At 43.9% G+C, this 16,161-nt stretch overlaps 1 protein-coding gene across 1 annotated transcript in view; it reads right to left on the bottom strand.

Annotated features, from left to right (window-relative positions):
* Window positions 1-16,161, bottom strand: part of LOC109043111 (cadherin-related tumor suppressor fat) — a 78,629-nt gene that overhangs the window by 61,193 nt on the left and 1,275 nt on the right. The window contains exons 2-3 of the mRNA XM_072302280.1: window positions 6,895-7,085; window positions 1,188-1,610 (exon numbers count right to left, since the gene is read on the bottom strand). Coding sequence (XP_072158381.1) covers window positions 1,188-1,610; window positions 6,895-7,085 — 614 coding nt within the window. The remainder of the gene's footprint in view (window positions 1-1,187; window positions 1,611-6,894; window positions 7,086-16,161) is intronic.

The following is a 16,161-nucleotide window of genomic DNA, read 5'->3' on the forward strand; positions in this document are numbered from 1 at the left end:
GGAGATTAAATACTCCCGGCCGTGTCCACATTTCCACTTTGATATGAAGGTATTTCGAGTATCGGCCGAGATGAAAAATGTATTACAGCCCCCTCCACTTTTCCATCATCCCCCGTCTAGAGCCCTTCCCCCCTTACCCCGCTCGCGGAGGTCGTTCAGCCGTGACCGTGAGATGCTATTCCTCGTCGAACTCCTAATCTTACTGCCGCGGTGAGCGAGAACATTTAATGTTGCCATATGCCTTCGGACGAAACGAATCGTTCAGAGGATACCGATAAATATTTACACTTAAAATTTTTCAGGTATCCCAGATTAGATGGCACAATGTAATGGGAAAAGTCTAAAAAATTGAATGTTTTAGGTTAATTTGACAACGTCAGAAAGGAGGGTGCGTTCCTACATCTTGGAAACGATGATTTATGAGTGACTACGATCGTCCTTGTGAAAGTTGCATGGCATTTTCCCAACTTTGTTTTTCCGACCTCATTATGAGGTCCTTCGGAAACTTTAATTCTAAAGGATAAAATACGTAACGCTCTAGAAGAGGGCGGGGTTACGTTGCGTTACCAGAAGGGGGGGGGTGTCAGTACCAGTCATACGTAACCCTCTCTATTAGTAAAAATGCAGAAAATCCAAAATGTATTATCCTCATTTCTTCGACTTTGGAAGTCATGCTATCATTAAAAATACTTCAATTTTTATCTAGCCTTACAATCAGGTTACCACACAATTTAGAAAATGAAATTATCTGATATCCCTGACATATTTTGGTGAAATTTCCTGAGTCCTGACAATTGAAAATATGACAGGTGGTAAAGAAGAAACAATTGAAAAAAGTTTCCAGGCATTTGTTGTTCGAAATCTCAACGCTCAAATCTCACATCTAGAAAGCAAATACAGGTGATTTACCGAATTTCCCCTCACATTTTCGTAATTTTCTCTGACACTTCCAGGTCTAAAATCCCCTGACATTTCCCGGTTTTCCCCGACTGTGGCGACCCTGTATATTCAACTGTTTCCCGTATTTTTTGGATCTTAAATGGTTCGTCGCCCGTTATGGAATAATAAAGGGTGGGGTTGGGGCTGAGTTAAGAACCGTCACGAGGGGCAGGGGGTCAAAAATGCCAAAAAAGTGCGTTACATAATTTATGAACGTTACTTAAACTATGAAAACATGTTGGACTTACCTGAAGAACGCTGGCACCGATACTGGCGTTCTCGGCGATGGAGGCGGAATACTGCTTGGGGTCGAAGACGGGGCTGTTGTCGTTCTCGTCGAGGACCCTGACGAGGATCTTGGTGCGGGTGGACTTGGGCGGGTCGCCGCGGTCCTTGGCGCGGATCTCGAGGGTGTAGTTGGCCCGGGACTCCCGGTCCAGCCGCCCGGAGACCCGGAGGAGCCCGTCCACGGGGCCCAGGGAGAAGATCCCTTGGGCCGAGCCCTCCGGGAGCAGCGAGTACTCCACGTAGCTGTTGCGTCCCTCGTCTTTGTCGATGGCTTTCACGGCCAGCACCACCGTGTTGATCGGGATGTTCTCCAGCACGGCCGTCTCGTTCGGAGTGATGAACTCCGGCGCTTTGTCGTTCACGTCCTTCAGCAGAATCGTCACCTGCAACACATCCGACATGACCATTAGTAAAAAGTTCACGCGTAAGCAAAAAATTTAGCTAGAGCCAGAGACAAAGCGTCGTTTCTCGTGCGAGGGAACCAGAGACAAGAGACCCTCCACTAGTATCTATCCATTGTGGAAGCTTTTACTTTCGGGACTTCAGCATTCTACTGTTGACTTGCCTAAATGGTTGATGTTCAACAACGTGATGGCAGTTTCGTTTTGCAAACAAGCCGAAAATGGCGGACGTCTGGGAAACTTGTTTGGCTCATGACGTCATCAAGCTCATCATCGACCATGTAGGTAAGTCAACAGCCAAAACTAGGGTAATGACTGTTGCTCCGTAGTAATTGTCCGTAAGGAATTGTTGAATCCCCGAAAGTAAAAGCTTCCACCTGTCGCTAGGAGGCTAGTGGAGGGTCTCTTGTTTCTGGAGGGAACGTAACTTCATTCCAAGGTTGAAAAATTCAATGAAAAGATTCAATTTCTTGCAAGAATGTATCTGATTGTGAGCAATTTTTGTCCAAAATTTCTTTGGTTTTTGCATGAGATCACAAGAAATGTCAGTGAAATTTTCACTCGAAAAGCCCAAGATTCTCCGAGTATAAAAACGCCATTTGCAAGGGGAAATCTTGGCAACATTGAAATGTAGTTATGTTCCCTCGTGAGGAGGACGACAAAAGAACCCTCCTCTGGTATCTTCACAGGGGTGGTGGATTTTTATTTTGGGACTCCAGCGTTCAATTTGTGACCTTCGCCTCAGGGTCGTATTCATAGTCGTTCCTTAAACACCTTCTTCCTTACGGAAGCCTCATTAGTTATGGTAATATTGGGAGGTTGAAGGTAATTCTCAAAGTAGCAATAGGAAGGCCAATTTTGTCAACTTTGAGTGAGATTCAGCAGTATAACTTTGAAAATGGATTCTTGAGAGGGATTACATTGATTTGCCACTGCAAGAAATACGTACCACGAAAGAATTAATGATATGATTTTGACAAACATCGAGGTAGGTGCAAGCAAACCTACCTTAAAATTTACAGAAATCGCAAAATATTTTCTTTCGCACTTTGTATTTTGCGTCGTGGTAAGTCATCGAATTCCTTCCAAAGCTCCATTTCCGAAGTTATATTATTAAATTCTACTCGAAAATGAAAAAAATGTCCTTTTTAGGATTTAAAACCATTGATGCAACATCTCACCATCTGCTGACCAGAGGCAATATTTCGATTAACTCATAGCACATGCCGTTTCGCACATGCAGTTTTTTTCCTCCGAGGAGGTGAAATTATCAGTGCCTAAGTTTTAGCGAAAAGCCAAGGTGTTGGAACTTTGCACTCAAGCCCCTAATTGGTTATAAAAAACAGTCAAGGGATAATTGTTCGTATAAATTGGAGGAAAGGAATTTGTGAGACAGGAACCTAGGGCAGAGGGCACACTCACACTGGAGGACGGGCGACAGGTGACCGAATGAACGTACAAGGAACCGGGAAGTCGCGGGACAGGATCCCATGCCGCACTCCCGCCGAGCAAAAACCACGCAACTCAAACGAAAACCCGCCGTACATACGTGGTTTTGCCCGGGACGAGCTCACCGCGTCGTGGCACGCCGCATCGTTTCGACCGCGGCGCGGTCACCTCACACTGAGCGACGAGACAAATTAAAAGCGCCTTTTTTCTCCTTGCCAGTCTCAAGTTCACGTGAGGCATGAACATGAAATATAATTTAATCACATCTTAACATACAATCTCGGCGCGGAGGCGGGGAGGGAGGCGAGGATGCAGGGAACTGCAGCGGAAAAAAGGGAAGAAGAACAAGAGGGGAAAAAAACCCGGCGTCGAGGACACAGGACTGACGAGATCGGGAAGGGTGGAACCCGGGCCCGGGAGCCCCCCCCCCCGGGGGGAAGGCGCGGGAGGGGGAGGTGCCCGACGGACATGTGCTTACTTACCTACTGTGAATTTTGCATAATATTAAATATTAAGTACACGCGGTCGTGAATTATAGCCGCCTCTTGATTCGCCGGCGACCCGGGTCTCATGCGCGGCGGACCGCGCGCAGTTCAAATGGACGCGTTTATGATAAAAAGAACTAAATGCGTAGAGTTTGCGCGTAAGATAGTTCCTTTTGGGATGAATACGTCCAAATAATAAAACATAAAGGCATAAAAGCTTCCACAAATTTAAATAAGATTTAAGTTCCGCTCCCGCTGCACACATCGTAAAAAAGGGCGGAAAAAAGCGTGTACCTATTTTGCGGGATGTTTTATGCCGGGCTGCGATTGCTATTTCTATTGATCGGAATTAGCCACGGCCACGCCACGGGACCTGCAGCGAGCTACATCACGTTCCGGCGCACAGTGGATCGAGTCAATTAGAGAGGTCGGACATGAAATTTTCGACTAAAATTGCAAATTTATATGTTTATTGCGTCACATTTTAAATTTTTAGGGGTGCTCCTACAAAGAAATTCACGAAAAAACCAATGATGAAGCAACCCAATAATGAAAACCAATGAAGCAATAAAAAAATTGCATGCAAATTGGACCAGATTTTGCAATTTGGAACTATAAAGTCTAGCCCGGTTTAAAAACAACGTATGTGCCATTAGTTTCCCTATGCACATGAGTGTTTTTCCAGAAGAGCCAGAATTTATAGTTCCAAATTGCAAAATGCTGTCCAATTCTCCATTAGAGAGGTCAGACATGCACATTTTCGAGTTTATTTCGTTATATTTTATATTTTAAGGAGTGCTTGTAGAAGAAAATGTCATTAGGAAACCAATGAAACCACTTTTGGAACCTCAAAGCTTTACGTAAACAAAGTTATAAGCGTTTAAAGTTTCCAAATTTTGTCCGACCTCTCCTATTGCCTCGATCCACTGTGCGGCGAGGGGGAAAAAAAAGAAAAACTCGATCCAGATTGTCGTGATTGAGAGCAGTCGTTACCGGGACGACAAAACTCCGCATAAATTAAAGGCATCCGCTCGATGTAGTCACGTTTGGCGCGGGGCGACCGGGCCCGGCCGCCGTCGACCCGGGAACCCGGGGACGTTTGACACCCGCTATCTAATATAGTCACTTCCCCGCGCCTCGAGCCGTGTAAGCAGCGAGTCGCTCAAAGTTTACAACGCGCAAACTTGAAAATTATTCTCTAAATTAAGAATTTTAAAGGGAGGCATGACTTTACGAGCTTGCGTCGGATGACTCGCGCCCAGCGAGGGGCTCGAGTCGCCGTCCGGCGTCGCGGTCGCGCCGAGCGAGCGGTCTTTCGAATCGCCACGTAATAGATTATCGGATTTATTGCCCCTGTCACGACCCGGGAGCCGGGGCCCCTCGCAGCCGAAACTGCGGAAAACTCGAGCTCCCTGGATACGTTTTCATTTTCCCCGGACGGTCATCAATCACTCGGCCGAGTAAATTGATTTTGCCCACCTCGCATCGCATCCCAGTTCTCGCGTCTTGTGAAAATCCTCCTGCACGCTGAGGAGGAGGCAAGTCCGGTAGTACCGGAGACAAATTAGAACTCCCCTCCCCCTTCTTCCGATGCTATCTTAGCAATGGACCGCTAGATAAGGTACGAATTTAAGCATTCGCATACATGTTTTTTGACCAAAATTTTACCTGAAACACGATGCACAAAACGGAATTTACCGAAATTAACTCCTGACGAAGATATTTAATGATTCTTGATGCGAGAATTCAAACCCCCCGCTCATGAAAACTCAATGCTCTACGTGATTCACATCGCGCGCTAAACGTTATCATGACAGTCTCTGCGATATAAAAATCTGGCAACCCCAATCTTGACGCTTTGGCTCAGCTTTAGCAAATTGCTTATAGTTTGAACAACGCATGGTGAGACATGGACATTGCTCGACTGAGAAGCTTGCTGAAACCGTTGTAGGGCGCGATTTGACTCACGTACAGCTTTGAGTTTCTTGTCAGCGGGCAGTTCAAATTCCTCGTAACCAATGTAAAATAAAAACGTTAATATCTTCGTTAGAAATTGGATTAAGTAATTTTCGTTGAGTGAATCGTGCTCTACGTGAAATTCTGACTGGGAAACATGTATCAGAATGCTTAAATTCGTACCTTGTCTAGTGGTCCATTGAAGCATTTTTTGGTAAAAGGGCGTATGGGACTTCCAATGCTGCTAAGATTTGTACAATGTAAATAGTTCTATAGCTGTAAATAACTAATACGGCAGTTCTGTTATGAACTTTTCCCTGAATCTGCTCCGAGTTTTCCTCACTATTGTAACTGGACTACATATTGCAATTAGGGACTACGATTTCTGGCTCATGCATAAAAATACACATCTACATAGGGAAACTAATGGCACATTATGATGTATCTACAATTATCTAGAAATAATTGTAGTTCCTAATTGTGGTGCAAAATATGGTCCGACGGATCCAAGGGGAAATTTTAAATCTCTGAGAGGAGAGTAAAAGTTCCCATCCCATCTGTCACCTGTGCGCTAATTTATTAGCGATCTTCTATTCTACTTCACTTCACGTATTATTTTATCCCAAAATGAATCATTTTTTCAGATTGTAAAGTGGATTTTTCCCGTTTTTACAAAAGTAAAATTCTTGAAAAAGATTCGAGAGAAAATCACTCCTGTTTTCCTCGAGTCTCTCTTTGCTGGATTTGATTCAACTGGAACGTGCAACGCGCTGGAGACTTAAACGCGGAGAAAGAAAAGTAGAGAGGATTGTTTTGGAAAATAATCACTACAGTAGGGCAAAAGAAAACATATTTAAAACAAATTCCAACCACTCCTGCTTTCCTAGAGTCTCTCTTTGCTGGATTTGATTCAACTGGAACGTGCAACGCGCTGGAGACTTTAACGCGGAGAAAGAAAAGTAGAGAGTATTGTTTTGGAAAATAATCGCTACAGTAGGGCAAAAGAAAAAATATTTATAACAAATTCTGACCACTCCTGCTTTCCTAGAGACTCTCTTTGCTGGATTTGATTCAACTGGAACGTGCAACGCGCTGGTGACTTAAACGCGGAGAAAGAAAAGTAGAGAGGATTGTTTTGGAAAATAATCACTACAGTAGGGCAAAAGAAAACATATTTAAAACAAATTCCAACCACTCCTGCTTTCCTAGAGACTCTCTTTGCTGGATTTGATTCAACTGGAACGTGTAACGCGCTGGAGACTTTAACGAGGGAGAAGAAAAGTAGAGAGGATTATTTTGGAAAATAATCACTAAGGTAGGCTCTCAAATTCCTCACATTTTCATTTAAGATGCAAAATAAGATCAAATTAAAGTACCTGGACGGAAGAAGATAGTCTCTGTTGGGGAGGTTTGGCCTGGTCCGAGACCACGACGACGAGATTGTAGAGGGATTTCACCTCGCGGTCCAAAAGTCGCCGAGTCACGATGGTCCCGTTGTTGGGGTCGATCCAAAGGTCTCCCTCATCGTCGCCGGAACTTATGCTGTACTCCAAACGCCCGTTATCCCCTGAAACAAAAATTGAAAAATAAACACAATTTGAAAAGTAACCGGCCCTCGAGTCGAGAGAAATGAAATAACGGACTCAGTTTCCATCTGGTGAGAAAAAACAGTGCAGAGCTAGCTCATCGAAATAAAGTAGTAAAAGGGCTAAGGTAAACTACCATGCTAAGAAAAACGCCGTATGTACCTATGAACGTTGCCAAAATTCCTCGACGAAATATATATTTAAAAAAAAAAATTATAATTGCAGAGGCGAGGCGTGAATGATCGATTTCCCCATTTAAACCTATGGTAAAGAATCTATTATTAAGGTGTTCGTTGCGAACACCCTGTTTGTCGATCCTTTTCCATAGGTTTGAATGGCAGATCAATCGATACATCGCAAAGCACTTAACGCCGCTGCATAATGGTTTTTCCTTGAGATTAAACTGCAAATCAAATCCTCTGGACGGAGCAACGAAATATTTCTCAAGTTTCTTCAAAAATTATTGTTTTGCAACAAGGAATATGGCAACTTAGGAGAGTGTATACGGCATTTTTTATCATAGGCGGATTTTAGGGGAACGCAGAAGGCAAACACAAGGGGCGTTCGCCCTAAAATAAGAAGGAAGAAAACGGAAAGAAAGAAAGAAGGAAAAAGGAACGGCAAAAATAAGAGGGAAAGACGCTTATAAGTGGTGATTATTCATGACGAAATTGACTAAAACAGCATATTATATGCTTTAAAATGTTGAAAATTTTCTGGGGGGAGCCCCCCGGACCTTCCTTACGCCTCCCTCCCCCCCATTCGAAATGTCTGGATCCGCCTATGGTTTATACTTCCAACGTATGAAAGTATTGAAATGCTCTGATTGCTCTGCTTTTAAGATGAGATGACGAATAAAAAATGAACCACGACACAAACAAGGTAAAATAAGGCTAAAAATTTTAAAAAAACACTAAAAAAGAAAACGCAGGGAAATCAAGACGATATTATAGTGAAAATAAAGCGTCTGTCTCTGACTCCGGGATCCTTCCTTTAGAAGTCGTCATAGCAGGTAGGCGCCACCGAGCTGGTCGGAATTTCTTGAAGTCATTAAGAACACCAAAAAAGGCCCTCATAGTTTTCCTACTAGAAATATTCTGACATATTTCGTGATTACGGCTTCGGATTTCATACAAGATTACATTCCATAACGCAGTGCCCGACCCGTTTTGTGTAAATAAACGATAAGAGCCTGGGTAAATACACAGCCGAGAACAAATTTCTATGTTTTCTCAGAGATTTAGAATGTTTAGCTGTCCACGGCGTTGAAATAAACTATGGGCTGGTTGGTAACATAAATCTCACTTTCGTTACTGTTTCGTATTTGTTGAGATCGATAAGTATGGTAAACGAAGTGAAGAGTGCTTCAAAAAGTTCAGGAGCGACCGAAGACATGAGACGGAAATCTGCACGTATGGAAGAAGTTCACGCACGGAGTTCACGAAGTTTCACGAAGTTGAAGTTGATGGGAAAAAACGCCTACGCGCGAAAAAAAAAATACGTGAAAAATATCCTGCATCAAAGCTCTACCATTCCGAGACAGAACACCGTATAAACCTTCGAATGTTGCCACATTTTCACAGATAAAATAGTTAATTTTAGTAAGGTTTCTGAATATTATATCCATTGAGATTTTCAGAGAATTTTCTCTGTAATTTGACCCAGTGTCCGGGAAACTTTCAAATTAAAATATTTTTAAAAACTATTAAAAATGAAATATTTTACCAGGGAAAATTCGGCAACATTCAAAGGTTCATACGGCGCTATTCCTCAACACGGAGCTCCGAGGACCGAGGAGACAGGTGAAGGAGGAGGGGCGTGGGTGCTTTGCGCAATCGTTGAGTCGAATATCATTGGTGAGTAACATAATATGAAGGGACAGAGAGATTACCTGCTCTTTTCGCCCGCCTCCCCTCTCCACCCCGGCCCATATTCCGCCTCCCACCAGAAACCCTATTAAGGTATTTTACGCTCCAACCCTCTGCACTTGTGCACCTGGCCCACATTGGCGAAGCGTGAAAGATCGGTTATCGATATTTCCCCATTTGAAGCTATAGTAAAGAATCGATTATTACGGTGTTCGTTGCGAACACCCTGTTTATCGATCCTTTTGCATAGGTTTAAATGGCAGCTCGGTCAATTTATCGCAAAGCACGCCGCGCCACTGCTGGCCCACCTATCGTGAGGTATCGAGTTGTATCAAGAAGCAGCATTCCTCGGATTAATTGTTCAGGGAGAAAAAATAAAACGCAGTGATCCAAAGCCAAACGTTTCCCTCATCCTCCGTCATTTTTTCCTCTCTCTCTCTTTGGACGTTCTCGAGTCAACTGGTGGCGCAGCGGCGGTCTTGGGGTCCTCCCTCTTTGACCCCTGTTAACCGTTCCCCGCCTCTGACTCTTGACGCCAGAGCTGACCGCAACTGAATACCTACATCATATCGTCGTTCCCGGACGAAAGAACGTAACTCAATTCCAACGTTGGAAAACTGACTCGAGCCAACCAATTTTTTACAAGAATATACCTGTGAAATTTTTGTTCAAAATTTACCTGATTTTAGCATAAGATCAGAAGAAAAGTCAGTGAAATTTTCAATTAGAAATGCTTAAATTCTTTCGGTAAATGTGCAATATCTTCGGGGAAATTTGGCAACAGTAAGATGTAGTTACGTCCTATCGTATGGGAAACAAGGGTATAAGTGGCGTTTAACTTATTTTTAAGTGGTGTTTGGCGAAACCTAGTTGTTCCCGAATAAACTTACTTCCATTCGACCGTTTTTTCCCACACACTTCTTACTTCCCTCTTTAGATGGGTCTGTGTTCTTAACTCGTGCATACATTCATTGAGTTTTCCACGAACACGTGGTTTTATTTACTGGGGAAAAGAAGTTTTCGGTGAACTCGTAAAATAATGTAGGCGGTTGTAATTATTACAAAATCACTTAGGTACAAAAAAACCCGTGTATCTCTGATGACAATTATACAAAAAATCGCGTCTTTTGCTCAGCTTGGCAGATTTGGAGACTTGAACGCCCGGATATAAAAAGAAGCGATCGATCTGATGACCGTTCGGTGATTCGGGGCCCAACGGAAGAAGTATCGACGGCGAAACTGCAGGAACACATATCTCAGTTTGCGACCTTGCAGACTTCCTGTAATAAACCTAAATCATACAATCGTTTGCTAATCTATGAATCTTAATAAATTATGAAAACACGACTCGACTGGTGCGACTGACTTTCGCGGAAAGTTGACAACGCTGCGCCGGGCAATCAAGATCATCGAGACCGAGTGAAACATCACGCGGTGGCCTTTGAAAAGCCCAGATTAACGTAAGAATACGTAACTGCGAAAATTCCCGCGAGATGGCGCTTTTGTCGCGGTTGTCACGCGGGCAGAGGCCAGGCGGCCAAGCGTCCGTCGGCTCGATCCAATCGCGGGTATAATATATGACGATCCGTTCATCTGTTCGAATATTTCCCGTTCCGTCGCGCGTCCTTTTATGTATAATCGAGTATTTATGGGCAACAATAAAATATATCGCAATTTTTTATTCATTATACAAGCGTTTTCACACTTGTTCGCGATCCCGCTTCGCGTTCCCATTATGTGTTGACGCGGTGATCTTATACTCCGACGATCCCGTACTCTGCCGCCCCGCGCTTAGGAAGAACGCCCTATGAACCTCCAGACGTTGCCAAATTACTTTCGACGAGATAAAAATTTTTAGAGAAACTTGGGAATAATTCTCTCCCAATTTTTAAGGAGAATTTTGCGGAATTTTGATTGAAATTTCATATATCGTCACCTGCAAATGTAAAACAGCCTGCAAAGTCCATCGGCGAAGAATGTAATGCCGTCATACGGAGGAACGCCCTAAGAACATTTGACGGTAGCCAAATTTCCCCTGATTAAAAATGTTTTCTGGAAAACAGTAGGAATTTTCTTCCTTGAAATTTTCAGGTGCCAAAAACGTCACCTTCGGCCAAAGTATCACAAGCGTCATGTGACGTTTAAAAATATCCGCCACCATTCTAATTTTTTACTGAGAAATTGCTAAACGAAGCTGTCCGAAATTTCACTGAATATTCTATGTGCTGCCGATGAAATTCAGTGAAATTTTCAAACCGATTCAACCGACAGTTCTCTGTAAAAAAAAATGGCGGCGGTAATTTTGAAACGTCGCATGCATGGTGCTTGTGATACCTCGGCCGGAAGGTGAGGATATATGGCACCTGAAAATTTCAAGGAAGAATATTCCTACTGTCTCCTAGAAAACATTTTTAATCAGGGGAAATTTGGCAACCTTCGAGTGCTCTTAGGGCGTTCCTCCTGATGACGGCAGTACTTTCTTCGCCGATGGACTTCGAAGGCTGTTTCACATTCGCCTGTCTCGCGCACGTGGTTCTGGATCGAGGAGGGTGTAAGTCCTCCTGATCTCTTGGTACAACCAATAAATGTGTCGTCCGTCCGATTTCCCACAAGAGAGCAATGAACGTACGTCAATCTGTAGGGCCGTCGTCTCATCATCCAAGTTACAAGCGAGCTTGCGCTTTTTCATGCCCCAGTTAGCGCTGATGTCTCTATTATTTCTGGCCTTGTCTTTTCTATTGATAAGAGGTGCTGCGTAAACCGGTACTTGACGCGCGTTGGAACATGGTTGCCATGGTTATAGCGAGTGCAGAGTACCAACTACATTTGGACAGCATTTTTCAATTTGGAACCATAAATTCTGGCTAATCTGAAAAAACTCTTATGGGCATAGGGAAACTAATGGCACATACGTTGTTTTTAAACCGGGCCAGAATTTATAGTTCCAAATTGCAAAATGCAATCCATTTGACGTGCGAGATACACGTGATTTTGAACAACCAGGGCAAGTCCGTTTCAGGGCCGGATTAAGGGGATAGCCACATGGGCCGGGCCGCGGCCCATAGCGACAAAATGTAGGGAGCGGCAAATTTTGCAATTGTTTTGAATGTAGGTATCAAAAAAGAGAGAGAAAAAAATCGGATTCAGAGAAAAAATTACAAAAGAGAAAAGGCGACAAAATCTCTCATTTCCTGAGAATAAAAGTACAGTAATTTCTAAATTTGTCGTCTTTCGGTGATACAAGAGACAACATCTTTAATTATTCGAGATAAGAGAGAAACCAAACTTGCAAGTTGACCTGGAACGGAGCGGCGCGGTGGTCGGCATAAAACGCACAGCGCCTACAAGACTGCATGAATACCTCACGCATTGCGTCAAATACACTGCGGTCAGCAGTAGTCGGCTTGAAACGCATAGCGCCAACAAGACTGCATGAATACTTCACGCATTGCGCCAATACAGTGCAGTCGGCGCGGCGGCGGAAGTTAAAATTTTTAACCACATTTATGTTTGTTCTTTCATAATTTTTTCGTTCGTTTTTTATAAGTGGAAAGCCTTGTCCAAACAGGGATGGGTTTACGGAACTGAACTCTTGTTAGTGTTGACAGGGCTTTCACAAAAAATGTGCCCAACACGAGTAAATGCGTTTCATACACCCTTCCCCCACCGGCACGTTCACTTAATGGTTTTTTTTAGATCGTATTCGACAAATCACTCAGGTGAGATTATATTGATATCGATCGGTCCAATATGTAACTACAGCCTCAAAAGTCAATTCAGAAATATGAGGTAACCTCGTATCTTGAGGGGCAATTTTTAGGGGCAACGTTGGCGCAGAGCCTTCATTTTTTAGGCGCCAAGACCGATTTTTTAGGCGGATTTGGCGCGTTGGCACCTGTGAGTTTCGAACACAGCTCTGGATCCAAGCGACTTTTTGTTTTTAAGTGAGAGGCCAGCAGAGGGTCTCTTCTCACTGAAATATTCGCGTTTATTATAGGTTACCCTTGAAGGGATAAGCATGCGAGAACTTGGACATCGGGGGTCACCGGTCGGCGCGAGGATGGTGGTTCGGGGTGCGGGGCTGCAGGGCGGGGGGTGGGGGGGGCTTCGTGCCCCGATCCATGGTGGCGGGAAATTCGTCCAGGAGGATGTGCTGTTATGCGCGGACGACAAGTGCGTTGCGCACGCGCGTCGCCACTTAACATCTTAATAAATCCTCGCGCCATGCCTCGCGCGACTTATTGCGGGCTCGAATATTTTATTCGTGAGCCACTATTTATCTGCATTTGTAAGAGTAAGAGGCGAGGCCCGCGAATCCCGGATCCGGGAGTAGGGCACCCCCGCCGTTGCCGGGTCGTCCTGCCAATCTTACTATAACCTAAGAGTCCCTTTTTACCGAGAGTGAAGACAATGGGAATCCATTTCTGATTGGTTCCCGTATTTTAGGCAATCATAGCGTCGCAAACGGGAGTAAAGGTTACATTTTCATCGGTTGCAAAGATTATAAACTGGAATGGACCGGGGAATTGGGGGCTCGCCGTACGGCAAGGAACAATCGGAATGCGAGAGGGAATGGAGATAGGAATTTGGGAATGGGTTGATCACAGATTACAAAAAACGTCGATTTGTGTAATCTTTATTCCCATTTGTGAATCACTGGAAAAAAAACATTGGATCTAGAGTCCAGACTCTTAAAAACATCGATAGGAAAAAATACTCTTGGTTCTATCAGATTTAAGCTTAAATCGAGAATCAAGCCTCTTAATTTGAGCGGATTTCCTTTCGATTTAAGCTTAAATCTGATTGAATAAAGAGAACTTTTTCTTTTCAATGTTTTCAAGAGTCTGGACTCTAGATCCAATGTGTTTTTTTTTCCAGTGATGAGCCGCGTTGTCTCAAATCTTTATAAAGGGACTCTAGCTAATGTGACATCAGATCCGTGCAAAGGGTTGTAGACATAGTCGTATCTTAAACAGCTCCAGGCTCCTTTCCTTAGGAAACCTCAAACGGCACACATTGTGATTAAGGGAGATTTGAGGAGGTCCTTATTTACCATGAGAAGGGCACCATTTTATCGATCAGGAGAGAAAATTCAACGGTGTACATTTGGAAATACACTCTTGCAAGGAATTGCAAAGATTTGCATTCTCCTCAGCAAAAATTTGAAAATACGAAAGAAAAAAATCTTGCCGGAGTTGCTTCTACGGTTTTCACTCGCCTCAAAGTTTTTCAAATCACAGAATTTTTTCCGTACATTTTGGAGTTTTCAGAATTTGGTATTGAGCACTTTTGAAAATCATATTGTGATTTTTGGTTGAGCATGGCGTCACGAACTTTTGCCACCGTGTTCAAGTAAACCTTTAGCTGACATCATGATTGTTGTCGCAAGGTAAAATGTGACAATTTTAGGGCACAATCTGACAAATTAAGGCATTGCGCACCCGCTCCGCGTCGTGCTGCACTCCTGGACTCCATGGCAGCGTGCTTCACCTGTTCCACCTGTTGGTTCATCTCCGGTTCATCTCCATCCCCCTTGGTGAGCCTACCCTCTTTACGACCCTTAATTGAGTAAGAGCCAAGCGATTCCAAAGTAAATAGATTGATTCTCATGTGACGTCATTATGGGGACTCTGCGGAGAGGAAGGTGTCGGTTGAATCAAATGGACTACTATATAGCGCAAGAAAAGAAGCATCACAAGTTATTTGGCTAATCTGCCGTGCTAAGGAAGAACGCCGTATGAACATTCAAGCGTTGCCAAATTTCCTTTGATAAAACGCTAATTTCCTGGTAAACTTATGAATATTTTCCTTCCAATTTTTCGGATGATTTTGTTCGCAATTTTACCTGAAGTTCCTGAAAATTTCAAGGAAAAATATTCATAACCTTCCGCAAAAATAAATGTTTTATTGAAGGTAATTTGGCATCTCTCGAATGTTCATACGGCGTTCTTCCTTAGCACGGCAGCATTCAAGAGTTGCCAAAGTTCTTCCGATAAAATGTTTATCTCTGGGGAACGCTATAAATATTTTTTCTTTAAATTTTCCGGAACTTCTGGTGAAATTGTGAACCGAATGATCTGAAAAACATCCAAAAGTTTATCAGGAAATTCCCGTTTTATCAAAGGAAATTTGGCAACGCCTGAAAGTTCAAACGGCGTTTTTCCCTAGGACGGCAGCTATAACAGTTTGGTTTTACAACCTCACTCATCGCGACCGTCGCCAAGGCAACGCGATATTCTGAAGTGCAATTTTTTTTTTAAAAAAGTACAAAAATGCAAATGGGGTAAACTTGAAAATTGCATTGGATGTGGGAGAGGGGGAGGGTGATCTGGATCAACTTCACGGCATGGAACTTTGGAAAGGAGGGTTGGGGGGTCCGAAAACCCAGAAATGAGATACGATAGGATGCTCCGCAGTCCGTGACAAGATATACGATAAAATGAAATGAAAGGTACTTACAGTCTATTTTAGATTTTTAACCATTTTCATTTTTATTTATCCAACTGAGGATGTCTGAATTTTCAGTCGAAACGTTCTGATCTTGTGTGGAAACCCCAGAAAACTTAGTGTCACGTAATCTACGAACAGCTTCTTATCAATTAAATTCGATTTTCCGTGGTTTACTGTGGATTAAGCGATTTCGCTAATGGGTTCCGCGCCAGTGGCTGACTCTTGAGGAGAGCCGCCCATCCTGTTGGCATCGAAACCGACCGCAAGGGAGTGGACAGGCGAGGAGTCGACGAGGAGCGACGGGCGGCGGGAGGCGCAAAGGCAGGAGTAATCCTCGGACAAAGCGGGCCCTGGGAATGGAACTCGGGTGAAAATGGGTTGGATTACTGGCTCGGGGCTCGTATTTCAGGCGGTACCTGGTACCCGAGCTTCTCGAGCTTGGGCGCTTTCAGCCGCGCAGGCAAACGGCAAGGCAAGACGCAGGCCAACGGCAAAGGCCGACCCCGGCCAAGAGAGGACGACGACACACGCCGACGCCAAGAGATGCGAACGGGATCGACCCGAGTCCCTCGTCGCTCGTCCTCTGTCATCTTCAAGACGCATCCCACTCCCACTCTGCCGTGATAGCGAAGAGAGCCGTAAGTGCAAAAATGAAGTTTTGAGAGAACGGGCTCAGAAGCTTCTGACAAGATCATTTCATTGAAAGAAGCCTCCGTTCTTTGTCAAATTGCCACTAATC

The sequence above is a fragment of the Bemisia tabaci genome, chromosome 7 (genome assembly GCF_918797505.1).
Source record: "Bemisia tabaci chromosome 7, PGI_BMITA_v3".
Taxonomy (NCBI): Eukaryota; Metazoa; Arthropoda; class Insecta; order Hemiptera; family Aleyrodidae; genus Bemisia; species Bemisia tabaci.